This window comes from Nerophis ophidion, linkage group LG28 (assembly GCF_033978795.1).
Source record: "Nerophis ophidion isolate RoL-2023_Sa linkage group LG28, RoL_Noph_v1.0, whole genome shotgun sequence".
In the NCBI taxonomy this organism is placed as follows: Eukaryota; Metazoa; Chordata; class Actinopteri; order Syngnathiformes; family Syngnathidae; genus Nerophis; species Nerophis ophidion.
Genome location: NC_084638.1, coordinates 29,065,902 through 29,085,213, shown reverse-complemented (window position 1 = coordinate 29,085,213; position 19,312 = coordinate 29,065,902). Strand labels below are relative to the sequence as shown.

The 19,312-nt window shown below is 30.7% G+C and overlaps 1 protein-coding gene across 7 annotated transcripts in view; it reads left to right on the top strand.

The window, feature by feature from the left end:
- tcf7 (transcription factor 7) overlaps positions 1-18,515 on the top strand; it is a 105,389-nt gene extending 86,874 nt beyond the window's left edge. For 2 of the 7 annotated variants that reach the window (XM_061891433.1, XM_061891430.1), the window contains 6 exons: positions 98-217; positions 4,739-4,901; positions 10,509-10,616; positions 10,764-10,802; positions 14,257-14,305; positions 17,590-18,515. In XM_061891433.1, coding sequence (XP_061747417.1) covers positions 98-217; positions 4,739-4,901; positions 10,509-10,616; positions 10,764-10,802; positions 14,257-14,305; positions 17,590-17,657 — 547 coding nt within the window. In that variant the 3' untranslated portion in view covers positions 17,658-18,515. Of the gene's footprint in view, positions 1-97; positions 218-4,738; positions 4,902-10,508; positions 10,617-10,763; positions 10,803-14,256; positions 14,306-15,771; positions 16,099-17,561 lie in introns of those variants that run through there. The other 5 variants (XM_061891431.1, XM_061891435.1, XM_061891432.1 and 2 more) reach the window with 4 other exon arrangements.
- The last annotated feature ends 797 nt before the right edge of the window (positions 18,516-19,312 follow it).

Below are 19,312 nucleotides of genomic sequence, written 5' to 3'. Positions count from 1 at the left end.
ACGTCATGCTGTGTCGCTGGCTTTAGCTCCGCCTTCACTTCCTCTCGTATTCATAATATTATTATTATTATTATTATTATGTTCTTTTCGTACTCAGGTTCTCTCATTCTCTCATGCTGGGCCCATCTGGCATGCACCCCACTGGCATCCCTCACCCCGCCATAGTGCCCCCTTCTGGCAAGCAAGAGCATGAGCAGTACGACAGAGGCATGTACACGTAAGTACTTCAAACCTGTTTATTTACATAAGTACTTTAAAAGTGTTTACATCCACATAAGTACTGTAGAAGTGTTTATTCAAGTAAGTACATTAGAAGTGTTTATTCACATAAGTACTTTAGAAGTGTTTATTCATGTACGTACTTTAAAAGTGTTTATTAGCGTAAGTACTTTAATATAATTTATACACATCACTACTTTAAATGTATTTATACACATTAGTACTACGATATATTTGTACACCTGAGTACTTTAGAAGGACTTATACACATAACTTCTTTAGAAGTAATTATACACATAAGTACTTTAAACGTATGTATGCACATAAGTACTTTGAATTGATTTGCACACATTAGTACTTTGGATGCATTTCTACACATAAGTACTTTGGATGTACAGTAACTATACACACGTAACTTTGATGTATTTGTACATGTAAGTACTTTGAATAGATTTATACACATAAGTACTTTGGATGTATTTATACATGTAAGTCATTTGGATGTATTTATTCACATAAGTCCTTTGGATGTATTTATAAACCGACATACTTTGGATGTATTTATACACAAAAGTACTTTACATAGGTACTTTGGCTGTATTTATACATGTCAGTACTTTAGATGTATTTATACATGTACATATTTCGGATACATTTATGCATATGAGTACTTTTGATTTATTTATACACATGCGTACTTTGGATGTATTCATACATAGGTACTTTGGATGTATTTATACATATACATATTTCGGATACATTTATGCATATGAGTACTTTGGATTTATTTATACACATGCGTACTTTGGATGTATTCATACATAGGTACTTTGGATGTATTTTTACAAAGAAGTACTTTGGATGTATTTTTACAATCCAATCCAATCCACTTTATTTATATAGCACATTTAAACAACAATAACGTTTCCAAAGTGCTGCACAGCCATGTTAAAAACAATATTATGCTCCACCAATGACTGAATAAAACAAAAAATGAATAAAAATAAAACCAATAAAAACAATATAAAAACAAATATGATTAAAAACTATTTTAAAGGGTAAAATCAAATAAAACAGTAAAATAAAAATAAAAGTGTATGAAAAACACAGAGGACAACAGAGGACCACACAACTCACGTAGTGTTAAAAGCCAAAGAATAAAAGTGGGTCTTAAGACGAGACTTAAAACACTCCACTGTGGAAGCAGTTTTATACAAAAGAGTATTTTGGATGTATTTTTACAAAGAAGTACTTTGGATTTATTTTTACAAAGAAGTGCTTTGGATGTATTTTTACAAAGAAGTACTTTGGATGTATTTATACACAAAAGTACTTTACATAAGTACTTTAGCTGTATTCATACATGTCACTACTTAAGACATATTTATTCATTTAAATATTTCGGATACATTTATACAAAAGAGTACTTGGATGTATTTATACACATAGGTACTTCAAAAGTATTTTTACAAATAAGTACTTTGGATGTATTTATCCACATAAGTACTTTGGATGTATTTATCCACCCAAGTACTTTGGATGTATTTATCCACACAAGTACTTTGGATGTATTTATACACTTAAGTACTTTAAATAAGTACATAGGCGGTATTTATACATGTAAGTACTTTAGATGTATTTATACATATAGATATTTTGCATACATTTATACATATGAGTACTTTGGATGTATACACATAGGTACTTTGGATGTATTTATTCACATAAATACTTTGGATGTATTTATACACATAAGTACTTTGGATGTATTTATCCACCCAAGTACTTTGGATGTATTTATCCACACAAGTACTTTGGATGTATTTATACACTTAAGTACTTTAAATAAGTACATAGGCGGTATTTATACATGTAAGTACTTTAGATGTATTTATACATATAGATATTTTGCATACATTTATACTTTGGATGTATACACATAGGTACTTTGGATGTATTTATCCACCCAAGTACTTTGGATGTATTTATCCACACAAGTACTTTGGATGTATTTATACACTTAAGTACTTTAAATAAGTACATAGGCGGTATTTATACATGTAAGTACTTTAGATGTATTTATACATATAGATATTTTGCATACATTTATACATATGAGTACTTTGGATGTATACACATAGGTACTTTGGATGTATTTATTCACATAAATACTTTGGATGTATTTATACACATAAGTACTTTGTATGTACTTATACACAAAACTACTTTACAAAAGTACGTTGGCTGTATTCATACATGTCAATACTTTGGATGTATTTTTACACATGTGTACTTTGGATGTATTTTTACAAGGAAGTACTTTGGATGTACTTACACACATAGGTACTTTGGATGTATTTTTACAAAGAAGTACTTTGGATGTATTTATACACATGCGTATTTCAGATGTATATATATACACAGGTACGTTGGATGTATTTTTACAAAGAAGTACTTTGGATATATTTACACACACATGTACTTTGGATGTATTTTTACACAGAAGTACTTTGGATGTATTTACACACACGAGTACTTTGGATGTATTTCCACAAAGAAGTACTTAGAATGTATTTATACACTTAAGTACTTTAAATAAGTACTTAGGCCGTATTTATACATGTAAGTATTTTAGATGTATTTATACATATGGATATTTTGCATACATTTATACATGTAAGTACTTTGGATGTATTTATACACATTAGTACTTTGGATGCATTTCTACACGTAAGTACTTTGGATGTACAGTAATTATACACAAGTAACTTTGATGTATTTGTACATATAAGTACTTTGAATGGATTTATACACATAATTACTTTGGATATATTTATCCACATAAATCCTTTAGATGTATTTATACACCAACGTACTTTGGATGTATTTATACACATAGGCACTTCGGATGTATTTATACACAAAAGTACTTTACGTAAGTACTTGGGCTGTTTTTTACACATAAGTAATTTTGGACGTATTTATACACAAAAGTACTTTACATAGGTACTTTGGCTGTATTTATACATGTCAGTACTTTAGATGTATTTATACATTTACATATTTTGGATACATTTATACATATGAGTACTTTGGATTTATTTATACATATGCATACTTTGGATGTATTCATACATAGGTACTTTGGATGTATTTTTACAAAGAAGTACTTTGGATTTATTTTTACAAAGAAGTACTTTGGATGTATTTATACACATAAGTACTTTTTATGTATTTTTACACTTAAGTACTTTGGATGTATTTATACACAAAAGTACTATAAATAAGTACTTTAGCTGTATTCATACATGTCACTACTTTAGACGTATTTATGCATATAAATATTTTGGATACATTTATACAAAAGAGTATTTTGGATGTATTTTTACAAAGAAGTACTTTGGATGTATTTTTACAAAGAAGTACATTGGATGTATTTTTACAAAGAAGTACATTGGCTGTATTTATACACATAAGTACTTTTTATGTATTTTTACACTTAAGTACTTTGGATGTATTTATACATAAAAGTACTTTAAATAAGTACTTTAGCTGTATTCATACATGTCAGTACTTTAGACACATTTATGCATATAAATATTTTGGATACATTTATACAAAAGAGTACTTTGGATGTATTTTTACAAATAAGTACTTTGGATGTATTTATACACATAAGTACTTTGGATGTATTTATCCACACAAGTACTTTGGATGTATTTATACACTTAAGTACTTTAAATAAGTACTTAGGCGGTATTTATACATGTAAGTACTTTAGATGTATTTATACATATAGATATTTTGCATACATTTATACTTTGGATGTATACACATAGGTACTTTGGATGTATTTATTCACATAAATACTTTGGATGTATTTATACACATAAGTACTTTGTATGTACTTATACACATAACTACTTTACAAAAGTACTTTGGCTGTATTTATACATGTCAGTACTTTGGATGTATTTATACACATGCGTACTTTGGATGTATTTTTACAGAGAAGTACTTTGAATGTACTTACACACATAGGTACTTTGGATGCATTTTTACAAAGAAGTACTTTGGATATATTTACACACACATGTACTTTGGATGTACTTTTACACAGAAGTACTTTGGATGTATTTACACACACGAGTACTTTAGATGTATTTATACAAAGAAGTACTTTGGATGCATTCAGGCAGATAGTTGTTGACACACTTTCAACAGATCGCACAAAAAGCAGTGTGTTAGCATTTTGCATGTAGCATGGCCATTGTCTCAGTGTTAGTGTTGTGTAACACTGACCTCCAGCAAGGCTCACCCCGCATTTCCACTGGATGCCAAGCGGCCGTTTTTGACCTTTGGTCCTCCCCCGGCCTTCCTCCGAATGTTCTGTTGTTTGTGTTAAAGTGGCCCAGCTAGCAGCAAACCAAGGTTCTATCACCAGTGTATACTTACATGTGCCACCTGTAGGGGGAGCCCACCTGCAAGTACTTGACAAGGTTGTCACCTGTTCCCCCAGGAAGCCCCAGGTGGACGCCAAGCGGGAGAAGGAGCCCAAGAAGGCGGTGATCAAGAAGCCGCTGAACGCCTTCATGCTCTACATGAAGGAAATGAGGGCAAAGGTCATCGCCGAGTGCACGCTCAAGGAAAGCGCCGCCATCAACCAGATTCTTGGACGCAGGGTGAGACTTTCATCACTATGATGTCATATTTATCACAATATACTGGATAACATACTGTTCAAAACAATACAGTGTTAAATGTACAATACTGTCAAAAATAAGTATTTAACAAGTCAGTCAAAAATCATATTTACTGTACTGTCAGATGGTAATTTAATTAAAAGGAAATAAACTTTATTCATCTCACAATGGGAAGGAAAAAAGGTAAACATGTATTTTACAATACAGAAGTACCCTGCCTTCCCACAGCAAAAACATATTTCACAGTACAGCCAAACTGTTTTTACTAGACAGCAAAACATATTACATGATACAGTACTGTAAAAATGTATTTTAAAATTCAACAAAACTATTTTTACTATACAGTAAAACATATTTTATAAACCAATACTGTTAAAATGTATTTTAAAATACAGCAGAAGTGTTTTTACTATACAGTAAAACATATTACATGATAAAATATTGTAAAAATGTATTTTAAGATACAGTCAAACTATTTTTGCTATACAGTAAAAACATATTTTATACTACAAAACTGTAAAAATGTATTTTAAATTTCAGCAAAACTATTCTTAATATACAGTAAAAAATATTTTATTATACATTACTCTTGAAATGTATTTTAAAATACAGCAGAAGTATTTTTACTATACAGTAAAAACATATTTTATAATACAATACTGTAAAAATGTATTTTAAAATTCAGCAAAACTCTTTTACTATACAGTAAAAAATATTTTATTATTCAATACTGTTAAAATGTATTTTAAAATACAGCAGAAGTATTTTTACATTACAGTAAAACATATTACATGCTAAAGTACTGTAAAAATGTATTTCAAGATACAGTAAAACTATTTTTACTATACAGTGAAAACATATTTTATAATAAAATACTGTAAAAATGTATTTTAAGATACAGTACAACCATTTTTACTATACAGTAAAACATACTCTATAATACAATACTGTAAAGCGTATTTCAAAACACAGCAAAACTATTTTTACTATACAGTAAAAAATATTTTATTATACAATACTGTTAAAATGTACTTTAAAATACAGCAGAAGTATTTTTACTATACAGTAAAACATATTACATGATACATTAATGTGAAAATGTATTTTAAGGGACAGTAAAACTGTTTTTATTATACAGTAAAACATATTTTCTAGTACAATACTGTAAGGCGTACCTCAAAATACAGCAAAACTATTTTCACTATACAGCAAAAAATATCTTATTATACGATACTGTTAAAATGTATTTTAAAATACAGCAGAAGTATTTCTACTATACAGTAAAACATATTACATGATACAGTAATGTAAAAATGTATTTTAAGATACAGTAAAACTATTTTTACTATACAGTAAAAAACATATTTTATAATACAATACTGTAAAAATTTATTTTAAGATACAGTAAAAATATTTTCACTATACAGTAAAACATATTTTATAATACAATACTGTAAAGCATATCTCAAAATACAGCAAAACTATTTTTACTACACAGTGAAAAATATTTCTTTATACAATACTGTTATAATGTATTTTAAAAGACAGCAGAAGTATTTTTACTATACACTAAAACATATTACATGATAAAGTACTGTAAAAAATATTTTAAGATACAGTAAAACTATTTTTATTGTACAGTAAAAAACTTAGTTTATAATACTATACCGTAAAAATGTATTTTAAGATAGAATAAAACTAGTTTTACTATACAGTAAAACATTTTATGATACAATACTGTAAAGCGTATCTCAAAATACAGCAAAACTATTTTCACTATACAGTAAAAAAAAATATTTTATAATACAATACTGTAAAAATGTATTATTTTTACTATACAGTAAAACATATTACATGATACAGTACTGTAAAAATGTATTTTAAGATACAGTAAAACTATTTGTATTATACAGTAAAAAACATATTTTATAATACAATACTGTAAAAAAAAGCTCCTCGGTGGCAAGGCCCCAGGGGTGGATGAGGTCCGCCCGGAGTTCCTAAAGGCTCTGGATGCTGTGAGGCTGTCTTGGTTGACAAGACTCTGCAGCATCGCGTGGACATCGGGGGCGGTACCTCTGGATTGGCAGACCGGGGTGGTGGTTCCTCTCTTTAAGAAGGGGGACCGGAGGATGTGTTCCAACTATGGTGGGATCACACTCCTCAGCCTTCCCGGTAAGGTTTATTCAGGTGTACTGGAGAGGAGGCTACGCCGGATAGTCCAACCTCGGATTCAGGAGGAACAGTGTGGTTTTCGTCCTGGTCGTGGAACTGTGGACCAGCTCTATATTCTCGGCAGGGTTCTTGAGGGTGCATGGGAGTTTGCCCAACCAGTCTACATGTGCTTTGTGGACTTGGAGAAGGCATTGGACCGTGTCCCTCGGGAAGTCCTGTGGGGAGTGCTCAGAGAGTATGGGGTATCGGACTGTCTTATTGTGGCGGTCCGCTCCCTGTACGATCAGTGCCAGAGCTTGGTCCGCATTGACGGCAGTAAATCGAACACATTTCCAGTGAGGGTTGGACTCCGCCAAGGCTGTCCTTTGTCACCCATTCTGTTCATAACTTTTATGGAGAGAATTTCTAGGCGCAGTCAAGGCGTTGAGGGGTTCCGGTTTGGTGACCGCAGGATTAGGTCTCTGCTTTTTGCAGATGATGTGGTCCTGATGGCTTCATCTGACCGGGATCTTCAGCTCTCACTGGATCGGTGAAGCGACCGGAATGAGAATCAGCACCTCCAAGTCCGAGTCCATGGTTCTCGCCCGGAAAAGGGTGGAATGCCATCTCCGGGTTGGGGAGGAGACCCTGCCCCAAGTGGAGGAGTTCAAGTACCTAGGAGTCTTGTTCACGAGTGAGGGAAGAGTGGATCGTGAGATCGACAGGCGGATCGGTGCGGCGTCTTCAGTAATGCGGACGTTGTACCGATCCGTTGTGGTGAAGAAGGAGCTGAGCCGGAAGGCAAAGCTCTCAATTTACCGGTCGATCTACGTTCCCATCCTCACCTATGGTCATGAGCTTTGGGTCATGACCGAAAGGATAAGATCACGGGTACAAGCGGCCGAAATGAGTTTCCTCCGCCGTGTGGCGGGGCTCTCCCTTAGAGATAGGGTGAGAAGCTCTGCCATCCGGGAGGAACTCAAAGTAAAGCCGCTGCTCCTCCACATGGAGAGGAGCCAGATGAGGTGGTTCGGGCATCTGGTCAGGATGCCACCCGAACGCCTCCCTAGGGAGGTGTTTAGGGCACATCCAACCGGTAGGAGGCCACGGGGAAGACCCAGGACACGTTGGGAAGACTATGTCTCCCGGCTGGCCTGGGAACGCCTCGGGATCCCCCGGGAAGAGCTGGACGAAGTTGCTGGGGAGAGGGAAGTCTGGGTTTCCCTGCTTAGGCTGCTGCCCCCGCGACCCGACCTCGGATAAGCGGAAGAAGATGGATGGATGGATGGATACTGTAAAAATGTATTTTAAGATACAGTAAAACTATTTTTATTATACAGTAAAATGTATTTTATAATACAATACTGTAAAGCGTATTACAAAATACAGCAAAAATATACAGTAAAAATATTCAATGATACAACATTGTAAAAAAAAAAGTATTTTTAAATACAGCAAAAGTAGTTTTGCTATATAGTAAAATATATTTTACTATAGAGTACTGTGGAAAAAAATATTTTAAAATACAACAAGAGTATTTTTACTATTCACTTAAATGTATTTTATAATACAATACTGTAGAAGGGTATTTTAAAATACAGCAAAAATATTTTTACTATTCTGTAAAATCCATCCATCCATCCATCCATCCATTTTCTACCACTTGTCCCTTATTGGGGTCAGTAAAATGCATTTTATAATACAATTCTATAAAAATGTATTTTAAAATACAGCAACAATATTTGTACTATACAGTAGAACACATTTCATAATACAATACTGTAAAATGTACGGTAAAATGTTGCAAAATTATTTTTACTAAATATTAGAACACATTTTTTAATACAATACTGTAAAAAAATATTTAAAAAAACAGCAAAAGTATTTTTACAATATAGTAAAACATATTACATGACACAGCACGGTAAAAATGTATTTTAAGATACAGTAAAACTATTTTTACTATACATTAAAACATATTTTATAATACAATACTGTAAAATGTATTTCAAAATACAGCAAAACTATTTTTACTGTACAGTATAAATACTTTATGATACAACGCTGCAAGAAAAGTATTTTATAATACAGCAAAATTATTTTTGGTATATGGTAAAACATATTTTATAATAGAATATTGTAAAAATCTATTTTAAAATACATCAAAAATATTTTTACTCTCCACATTTTATTATACAATACTGTAAAATGTACTGTAAAATAAGAATTTTTATTAGATATTACAACATATTTAATGATACAATACTGTAAAAATTATTTTAAAATACAGCAAAAGTATTTTTACTATACAGTAAAACATATTACATGATACAGTACTGTAAAAATGTATTTTAAGATACAGTAAAACAATTTTTACTGTACAGTAAAAATGATGTTACAATACAACACTGTAAAACGTATTTCAAAATACAGCAAAACTATTTTTACTATATAGTGAAACATATTTTATAATATAATACTGTGAAAAGGTATTTTAAACAGCAAAACTGTTTTCATACTCAGTAAAACATGTTCAATATTGTAAAACTGTATTTTAAATATACAGCAAAAATATTTTTGCTGTATATTTAAAACTGTTTTCATACACAGTAAAACATGTTCAATATTGTAAAACTGTATTTTAGATATACAGCAAAAATATTTTTGCTATACGGTAAGACAATATTTTATAAAACAATACAAATGTATTTTAAAATACAGCAAAAATATTTTACTATACAGTAAGTCGCATTTTTATAATAAAATACTATAAAAATGTATTTTAAAATACAGCAAAACTATTTTTACTAAAAAGCAAAACACATTTTATAATACAACACTGTAAAATATAGCAAAAGTATTTTTACTAAATATTAGAACATATTTAATGATACAATACTGTAAAAAATTATTTTTGAAATACAGCAAAAGTATTTTTACTGTACAGCAAAACATATTTCATAATACAATACTGTAAAATGAACTGTAAAATACAGCAAAAGTATTTTTACTAAACATTACAAAATATTTAATGAGGAAATACTGTAAAAAATATTTTTAAAATACAGCAAAATTACTTTTATTATATAGTAAAATATATTTTATAATACAATACTGTAAAAAAGGTATCCAAAAATATAGCAGAAAAATATATTGTAATACAATAGAATAATTCACAATATTCCAATACAACAAAAATATTTTGTTGACAATCAATAACAGAAATAAATCAAATAAATAAATCATCAAAAATCTAATCAATTTTTTTTTTTGCCAAGTCATTGTTTTATAATTGACTTCTCCAATGTGTGTGAGTGTGTGTGTGTGTGTGTGTGTGTGTGTGTGTGTGTGTGTGTGTGTGTGTGTGTGTGTGTGTGTGTGTGTGTGTGTGTGTGTGTGTGTGTGTGTGTGTGTGTGTGTGTGTGTGTGTAGTGGCATGCGTTGAGCCGTGAGGAGCAGGCTAAATACTACGAGTTGGCGCGTAAGGAGAGACAACTTCACATGCAACTTTATCCCACCTGGTCTGCACGAGACAACTATGTAAGACTTCACACACACGCACACACACACACACACACACACACACTGACTCACTCACTCACACACATCAGTGGGCGCATGTGTTGTGTTGTATCGTGCGTGTGTGTGCGTCCTGCTGTGTTAAGTGTGCTGTTGACCCTCTTGCAGGAGGCGGGCCTTAGCGGGGTCCAGAGTAAAGCTGATTGGGTAGGGACTCGTCTTGTGGGTGTGTCTGCCTCTGTGGGGGGTGTACCAGTCTTCTGAGGCATGAAAGGGATTGCATGTTGCCATGGTTACCAGCACCATTAAGACAGTCAAGACTTTCAGGACACTTGATTAGGAACACCTGAACCGCCAATCATCATGGATACATATGATGTCATAGTTGATATAGTACCATATTCCAAACAATACCATGCTCCAAACAATACCATATTCCAAACAATACCATGCTCCAAACAATACCATGTTCCAAACAATACTATACTCCAAACAATACCGTATTCCAAACAATACCATATTCCAAACAATACCATGCTCCAAACAATACCATATTCCAAACAATACCATGCTCCAAACAATACCATGATCCAAATAATAACATACTCCAAACAATACCATATTCCAAACAATACCATGTTCCAAACAATACCATATTCCAAACAATACCATATTCCAAACAATACCATGATCCAAAAAATAACATACTCCAAACAATACCATATTCCAAACAATACCATGTTCCAAACAATACCATATTCCAAACAATACCATGTTCCAAACAATACCATATGTTGTATAGTGCTAAATAAGCGTGACAAAAGTACCACAAACATGACTTTCACTTCACCAACATTTAAAAGTGATAAATAAAATGCAGAATTGTTGCTCTTGCCACCCGCTGGCCTTCATTTAAAAAAAACTACAACTGTTGCCTACAGTTTTTTTACCCAATGAGATATCATAGAAGTAATTTGCCTTTGTAAAACACAGAATAGTAATCATTCAATGTGTGATGACGTAATCTTGAATAATAATCATTAATTGTGGAATGCAATCATTATGAATAAAAATTCAATGTGAAATTAAATAATTATGAATAATGAGGATTCAATGTATACATGAAATAGTTAAGAAAAAGAATAATAATATGAATAATAATTATTAATCATATTGTTTCAAAGTGTAATGATATGCCACAACTGTGAGGTGGGACGGACTATCTTGACAAAGACAAAATGCTCACTAAGACAGATTTGGTGAACAAATTTTGAGAGGAATAGGTCTTTTGTGTATATAGTAAAAGTTGTGCGTCTTTGGGTTCAACTCATGAAAAATGGGAGCAAAAACAAAAGTGTTGCGTTTATATTTGTGTTCAGTGTAGTTATGAAGAATATTTAAATGTTTGATGAAATAATTATAATTAATAATAATTCAATGTGTGATGACATAATTATAAAAATTAATAATTCAATGTGGGATGAAGTATTGTATTGAACTGACTATTAAAAGGCTATAGAAGGGTGTTTTAATAAGGTTTTAAAGGGCTTAAGTATTTAAAAATTGCTTTAAAGGTGTTTAAGAATTGCTTTAAAAATGTTTAAAGGTATTTGAAAAGAGTTTAAAATTGTAAAAAAAAAAAGTAGTTTCAAGTATTTAGAACGTTTTAAAAAATATTTTACAAAATTGCTTAAGTGTTTAAAAGTTTCTTATAAAAGTGTTTTAAAAAGTTTAAAAATATTTTAGAAAATTGGTGAAGTGCTTTTGAAAAATAGTGTTTTAAACAGTTGAAAAAAGTAGTTTTCAAAAAGTGCTTTCAGAGAGTTTAACATGTTTTTTGTTACAGTGTTTTTAATAATATTAATGTTTAATAGCTGTTTAAGAATTGCTTTAAAAGTGTTTAAAGGTGTTTAAAAATAGTTTAAAGTTGTTTAAAAAAGTTGTTTCAAGTGTTTAGAAAGTTAAAAAATGTATTTAAAAAATTGCTAAAGTGTTTAAAAGATGTTTAAAAAAAGTTTTTTAAAAAGGTTAAAAATATTTTTTTAAATTGGTGAAGTGGTTTTAAAAAATAGTATTTTAAACAGTTGAAAAAAGTAGTTTTTTAAAAAGTGCTTTAAGACAGTTAAACATGTTTTTGGTGACAGTGTTTTTTGATCATTTTAGTGTTTAAAATATGTTTAAGAATTGCTTTAAAAGTGTTTAAAGGTGTTTAAATATAGTGCAAAGTTGTTTAAAAAAAGGAGTTTCAAGTGTTTAGAAAATTTTAAAATATATTTAAAAATTGCTAAAGTGTTTAAAAGATGTTTGAAAAAAGTGTTTTGAAAAGTTTTAAAATATTTTTGAAAATTGGTTGAGTGGATTAAAAATAGTGTTTGAAGAGTTGAAAAAAGTAGTTTTTAAAAAGTGCTTTCATAAAGTTAAACATGTTTTGTTACTGTGTTTTTAATTATTTCAGTTTTTAAAAGATGTTTAAAAAGTGTTTTGAAAAGTTTAAAAATATTTTTGAAAGCTAGTGAAGTCGTTTTAAAAAATTGGGTTTTAAACAGTTGAAAAAAGTAGTTTTTAAAAGGTGCTTTTAAAGAGTTGAACATGTTTTTTGTAACAGTATTTTTAATAATTTAAGTGTTTAAAAGATGTTTAAAAAGTGTTTTGAAAAGTTTAAAAATAATTTGAAAATTGGCAAAGTGGATTAAAAATAGTTTTTTAAACAGTTGAAAAAAGTAGTTTTTAAAAAGTGCTTTCAGGGAGTTAAACATGTTTTTGTCACAGTGTTTTTAATAATTTAAGTGTTTGAAAAATGTTTAAAAAAGTTTTAAAACATTTTTAAATATTTTTGAAAAATGGTTGAGGTGGATAAAAAATAGTGTTTCAAACAGTTGAAAAAAATAAGTTTTTAAAAAGTGCTTCCAGAAAGTTAAACATGTTTTTGTTACAGTGTTTAATAATTTAAGTGTTTAAAAGATGTTTTAAAAAAGTGTAAAAATATTTGGGAAAATTGGTGAAGTGGATAAAAAATAGTGTTTTAAACAGTTAAAAAAGTTTTTTTTATAAAAGTGCTTTCAGAGAGTTAAACACGTTTTTGTTAGTGTTTTTAATCATTTACAATATTCCAATATAAAAAAATATTTTGTTGACAATCAATAACATAATCATATCAAATAAATAAATCATCAAAGTCTAATAATTTTCAATCGTTTTTAAAGTGGTTTAAAATTGTTTAAAAAGTGTCAAATGTGTTTTCAAATGTTTTAGAGCTTCTAAAAAAGTGTTCAAACACTAAAAATGTTCATAAAGGCTCAAATGATTTTTGTGAGTTAAACATGATTTAAAATGCGTTTTTAAAATGTCTTGAACATTTTTTTTTTTTAAGTGCCCAACAAGTATTTCAAAATTGCTTGAAAAATGTTAGAAAACATTTTAAAAATGTGTTTTAAAATTTTTTTTCAAAAACAGTTTTTGGGTCTTAAGAAGGACTTTGTTCAGTAAAATATTTATAAGTTGGTACAAGTGAGCATTTTTGTGTTTTGTAGGAAAGTTGTATTGTTAGACGGTTGCTGCTGGGTTCCTAATGAAGTGTCCAATGTGTGTAGTTGTGTAAAAATGTGTGATTGTGTTTGGGGGGGAAAAGCAGGAGTCGTTGAAAAGTTGTGTTGTCATTTAGGGCAAGAAGAAAAGGAGGAAAAGGGACAAGCAGCAGGACTCCAACTCAGGTACACTTTTTTTTTTTTTTTTTTTACGTGTACGCTATTTTTATTTTTCTCCAGAAGCTAAGCTAACATGGTGTTTAATCATGCTAACATCACGTTAACATCTTGCAAACATCGCGCTAAAATTATGCAAAGATCATGAAAACATCATGCTAACATTGTGCTAACATCACGTTAACATCATGCTAACATCGCGCTAGCATGATGCTAACATCGCGCTAACCTCATGCTAACATCGTGCTAACATGATGCTAGCATCACGTTGACATCATGCTAATATCACGCTAACATCATGCTAACATCGTGCTAACATGATGCTAACATCACGTTAACATCCTGCAAACTTAGTGCTAAAATGATGTAAACAACATGCTATCATTGTGCTAACATGATGCTAAGATCACGTTAACATCTTGCTAACATCAGGTTAACATCATGCTAACATTGTGCAAACATGATGCTAACATCGCGCTAACATGATGCTATCATCATGCTAACATGATCCTAACATCACATTAACATCATGCAAACATGGCGCTAACATGATGCTAACATCGCACTAACCTGGTGCTAACATCACATTAACATCCTGCAAACATGGCGCTAAAATGATGCAAACATCATGTAAACATCCTGCTAACATTGTGCTAAAATTATGCTAAAATCATGCTAACATGATGCTAATATCATGCTAACATGATGCTAGCATCTTGTTAACATCATGCTAACATTGCGCTAGCATCATACTAACATTGCGTTGTGGTTTGTTTTGTGGTTTGTGCAGCCCTTTGAGACACTAGTGATTTAGAGCGACATAAATAATCATTGATTGATTGCGCTAACATGATACTAACATTGCACAAAAATGATGCTAACATTGTGCTAACATCACGTTAACATCCTGCAAACATGGCGCTAAAATGATATAATCATCATGTAAACATGATGTTAACATTTTGCTAACATGATGCTAACATCACATTAACATTGTGCTAACATCACGTAAACATGATGCTAACATGATGTTAACATCACGCTAACAGGATGCTAACATTGCGCTAACATTATGCTAACATTGCGCTAACATGATGCCATCATTGCGCTAACATGATGCAAACATCGCGCTAACATGATGCTAACAATGCGCTAACATGATGCTAACATTGTGTTACGACACCGCCTGCTTACATTTTTACTGAGCATCAAACACATCTGATAGTTAAAATAATTCCAGAATTAGGAAGAATTATATTGATTTTGTTCTTTCAATTTGATTTTCTTTAGCTTTGAATTTAATGACACTTTTGTTTACTTTCCTGTCTGAAGAAGCTACTAACAAAGGTCACTAACATTGTGTGGGTGCTTGTAAAGAAAGCTACTAACATTTCCTGTGAATGTCCGCCATGTTGATTCTTCTTCTTCTTCCTCTTCTTCCTCTTCTTGCCGATGTTTGCATGCGTTTGGCTCAGACTTGGGTTCCCCCAAGAAATGTCGAGCTCGCTTTGGCCTCCAGCAGCAAACCGACTGGTGCGGTCCCTGCAGGTGTGTACTCTGCAAGTGCAAAAGAGCAGTTAGCTTAGCCACTTAGCCATCGCTAATAGCAAGGGTTAGCCCCGCCCCCTCTTCCCTCCAAAGTCAACTTTCCCACTTCCTGTGCTTCCAAACATGCTCGGCTGTTTTCTTAAAGCTACGCTAAGCTAAACTGTGCTAATAAACTCACTTCTTTGTCTTTGATTTGCATGAAATATTTGCTCGACTGTAATGGTCACTTACATTTAATAACGTACTTTAACATGGACTTTTGTTTTAATGGAAATAAAGTTGTTTAAAAATATGTTTTATTATATACGTATATATTACATATATGTATGTATGTATATATATATATGTATATTTATATACATATGTGTGTATATACAGAGTATGTATGTATATATATATATACATACATATATACACAAATATACAAAAACTTACATACATATGTATGTATATACTGTATACACATACATATATATGCACACACATATATATATATATACATACATACATACAGTGGATATACATATATACATACATATATAAACATACATACATATATATGGATACATACATATATATATATATACATACATATGGTACATATACATACACATATATATATATACATATATATACATACATATATGCATACATACAGTTTATATAAATACATCTATACAATCATCAGGAGATCTCCTGATGATTGAGGGAAGCCCTCATGAAACAGTTCTGTAGAGATGAAGTAGTCTTGTGATTTTTCCCACACCTACATATTGCGCTCTACCACGGTATCGAGCACTATTCTCTGGATAATCCAATCAAGATACATACATATATACATTCATACATACATATATACATGCATATATACATACTTACAGTACATATACATACATATATACATAAATATATATACATATATACATACATACGGTACATACACATACATACATATATATACATGTATATATACATACATATATACATACATACAGTTTCTATAAATACATATATACATACATACATATATACATACATATATATACATATACGTACATATATGAATAAATAAAGTACTACCTAATCTAATATATATACATACATACAGTACAAATATACATACATATATATATATACATATACATACATACAGTACGTATATATACATACATATATATATACATACATACAGTATATATATACTGTATGTATATACATACATATACATACATACAGTACATATATATATCTATACATACAAACAGTACATATACATACATACTTATTTATACATATATACATACATATATATACATACATACATACAGTACATATACATACATATATACATGCATACAGTGCATATACATACATACTTATTTATACATATATATATACATACATACAGTACATATACATACATATATACATACATACAGTACATATAAATACATACTTATTTATACATATATACATACATATATATACATATACATACATACAGTACATATACATACATACTTATTTATACATATTTACATACATATATACATATACATACACACATATATACATACATATATATATATAAATACACATATACATATATACATACATATATATGTGTGTATATATGTATATATATATATATACACACACTTGAGTGTACTGATTGTTATGTATGTGAGTATGCTGATGATGATTTATGTATTCACAGATAACTGTGTGTGACTGTCCCTCCCTAGGAGGAAGAAGAAGTGCATTCGCTTCCATCAAGGAGGACGCTGCTCCAGTCCAACTTGTTCACATTTAACTCCGCCCCCTTACCACCAGCGGCCCCTCTCGCCCACCCCCCCGTGCAAGGTCGCCCCGAAACGCACTCGCCCGCCACAGTCAAAGTTCAGCGACCTCTGACCTTCGCGCGGCGGAGACGCCGTTTCCCTGGCAACGTGAGGGAACTTGTCAAGATATTTAAGATGTAAATATCACAAACATTTTGTCATATTAGCAACATCTGCGTGCCATTACGTTTCAGGGCTTCTAATGAGCTCAAATGTTACAAATCAGGTGTTGTAGTGCCTCCTAGTGCTTCATTGTGCAACTACAACTTGACTGCACGTTTGCCTTTTCTGTTCCAAGTCCTTGTGTGCGTGTGGGCGTGCACGTGCATGACAATCGCCTTCATAACACAAATGTCTGGACCAACTCATCGTATATTTTATTTTTTATTTGTGTATTTTTGTACTGCCTGAAGGGTAGGAAAGCATTTTGTTTTGTTTGTTACTTTTAAAAAGGTTGCAGCTCTGTAAACTTTAATTATGTTTTCCTGTAAAGTTTTTTTTTATATATATATAAATGTGCAAATTGACCTAATAATGAACTTTTATATGTTTATGTAAAAAAAGAAGAAGAAAAAAAATGTACTTTTTAGTCGCTAACATTTCTTAAAGCAATACTTTCAAGTGTTTTGGTTTCAATGTCAAGTTGAACAATTCCGTGTTCATCCAGCAGAGGGCGATGTTGCTTGTAGTTTCATATAAACACCAGAGAAATTACTTTTTTTTTTTTTTTTTTTACACTTTAATTGTTTTGGTGTATTGAATTTGTTTAAATATTTAAAAAAGTTGTTTTTAAAGAAACATTTCAAACTGGAATAAAAAACATAACACAATTTTCTGTTTTTCTGTAAAGTTTTTTTTTGACCTGATTAAAAAAAGTAATTTTTAGTCGCTACCATTTCTCAAGGCAATACTTTTAAGGTTTCAATGTCAAGTTCAACAATTCCGTGTTCATCCAGCAGAGGGCGATGTTGCTTTTAGTTTCATATAAACACCAGAGAAATTATTATTACTTTTATTTTTTTTTACGTTTGTATTGTTTTGGTGTATTGAATTTGTTTAAATATTTAAAAAGGATGTTTTTAAAGATAAATTTCAAACTGGAATAAAAAAAACATAACACAATTTTCTGTTTTCCTGTAAAGTTTTTTTTACATAAATGTCCAAATTGACCTAATAATGAACTTTAATATATGTAAAAAATAAAAAAATAAAAATACTTTTTAGCCGCTACCATTTCTTAAAGCAATACTTTTAAGTGTTATGGTTTAAATGTCAAGTTGAACAATTCCGTGTTCATCCAGCAGAGGACGATGTTGCTTGTAGTTTCATATAAACACCAGAGAAATGACTCTCTTTTTTTACACTTGAATTGTTTTGGTGTATTGAATTTGTTTGAATATTTAAAAAGGATGTTTTTAAAGATACATTTCAAACTGGAATAAAAAAAACATAACACAATTATCTGTTTTCCTGTAAAGTTTTTTTAATATAAATTTGCAAATTGACCTAATAAGGAACTTTAATATATGTAAAAAAATATATATATATATATACTTTTTAGTCGCTACCATTTCTTAAGGCAATACTTATAAGGTTTCAATGTCAAGTTGAACAATTCCGTGTTCAT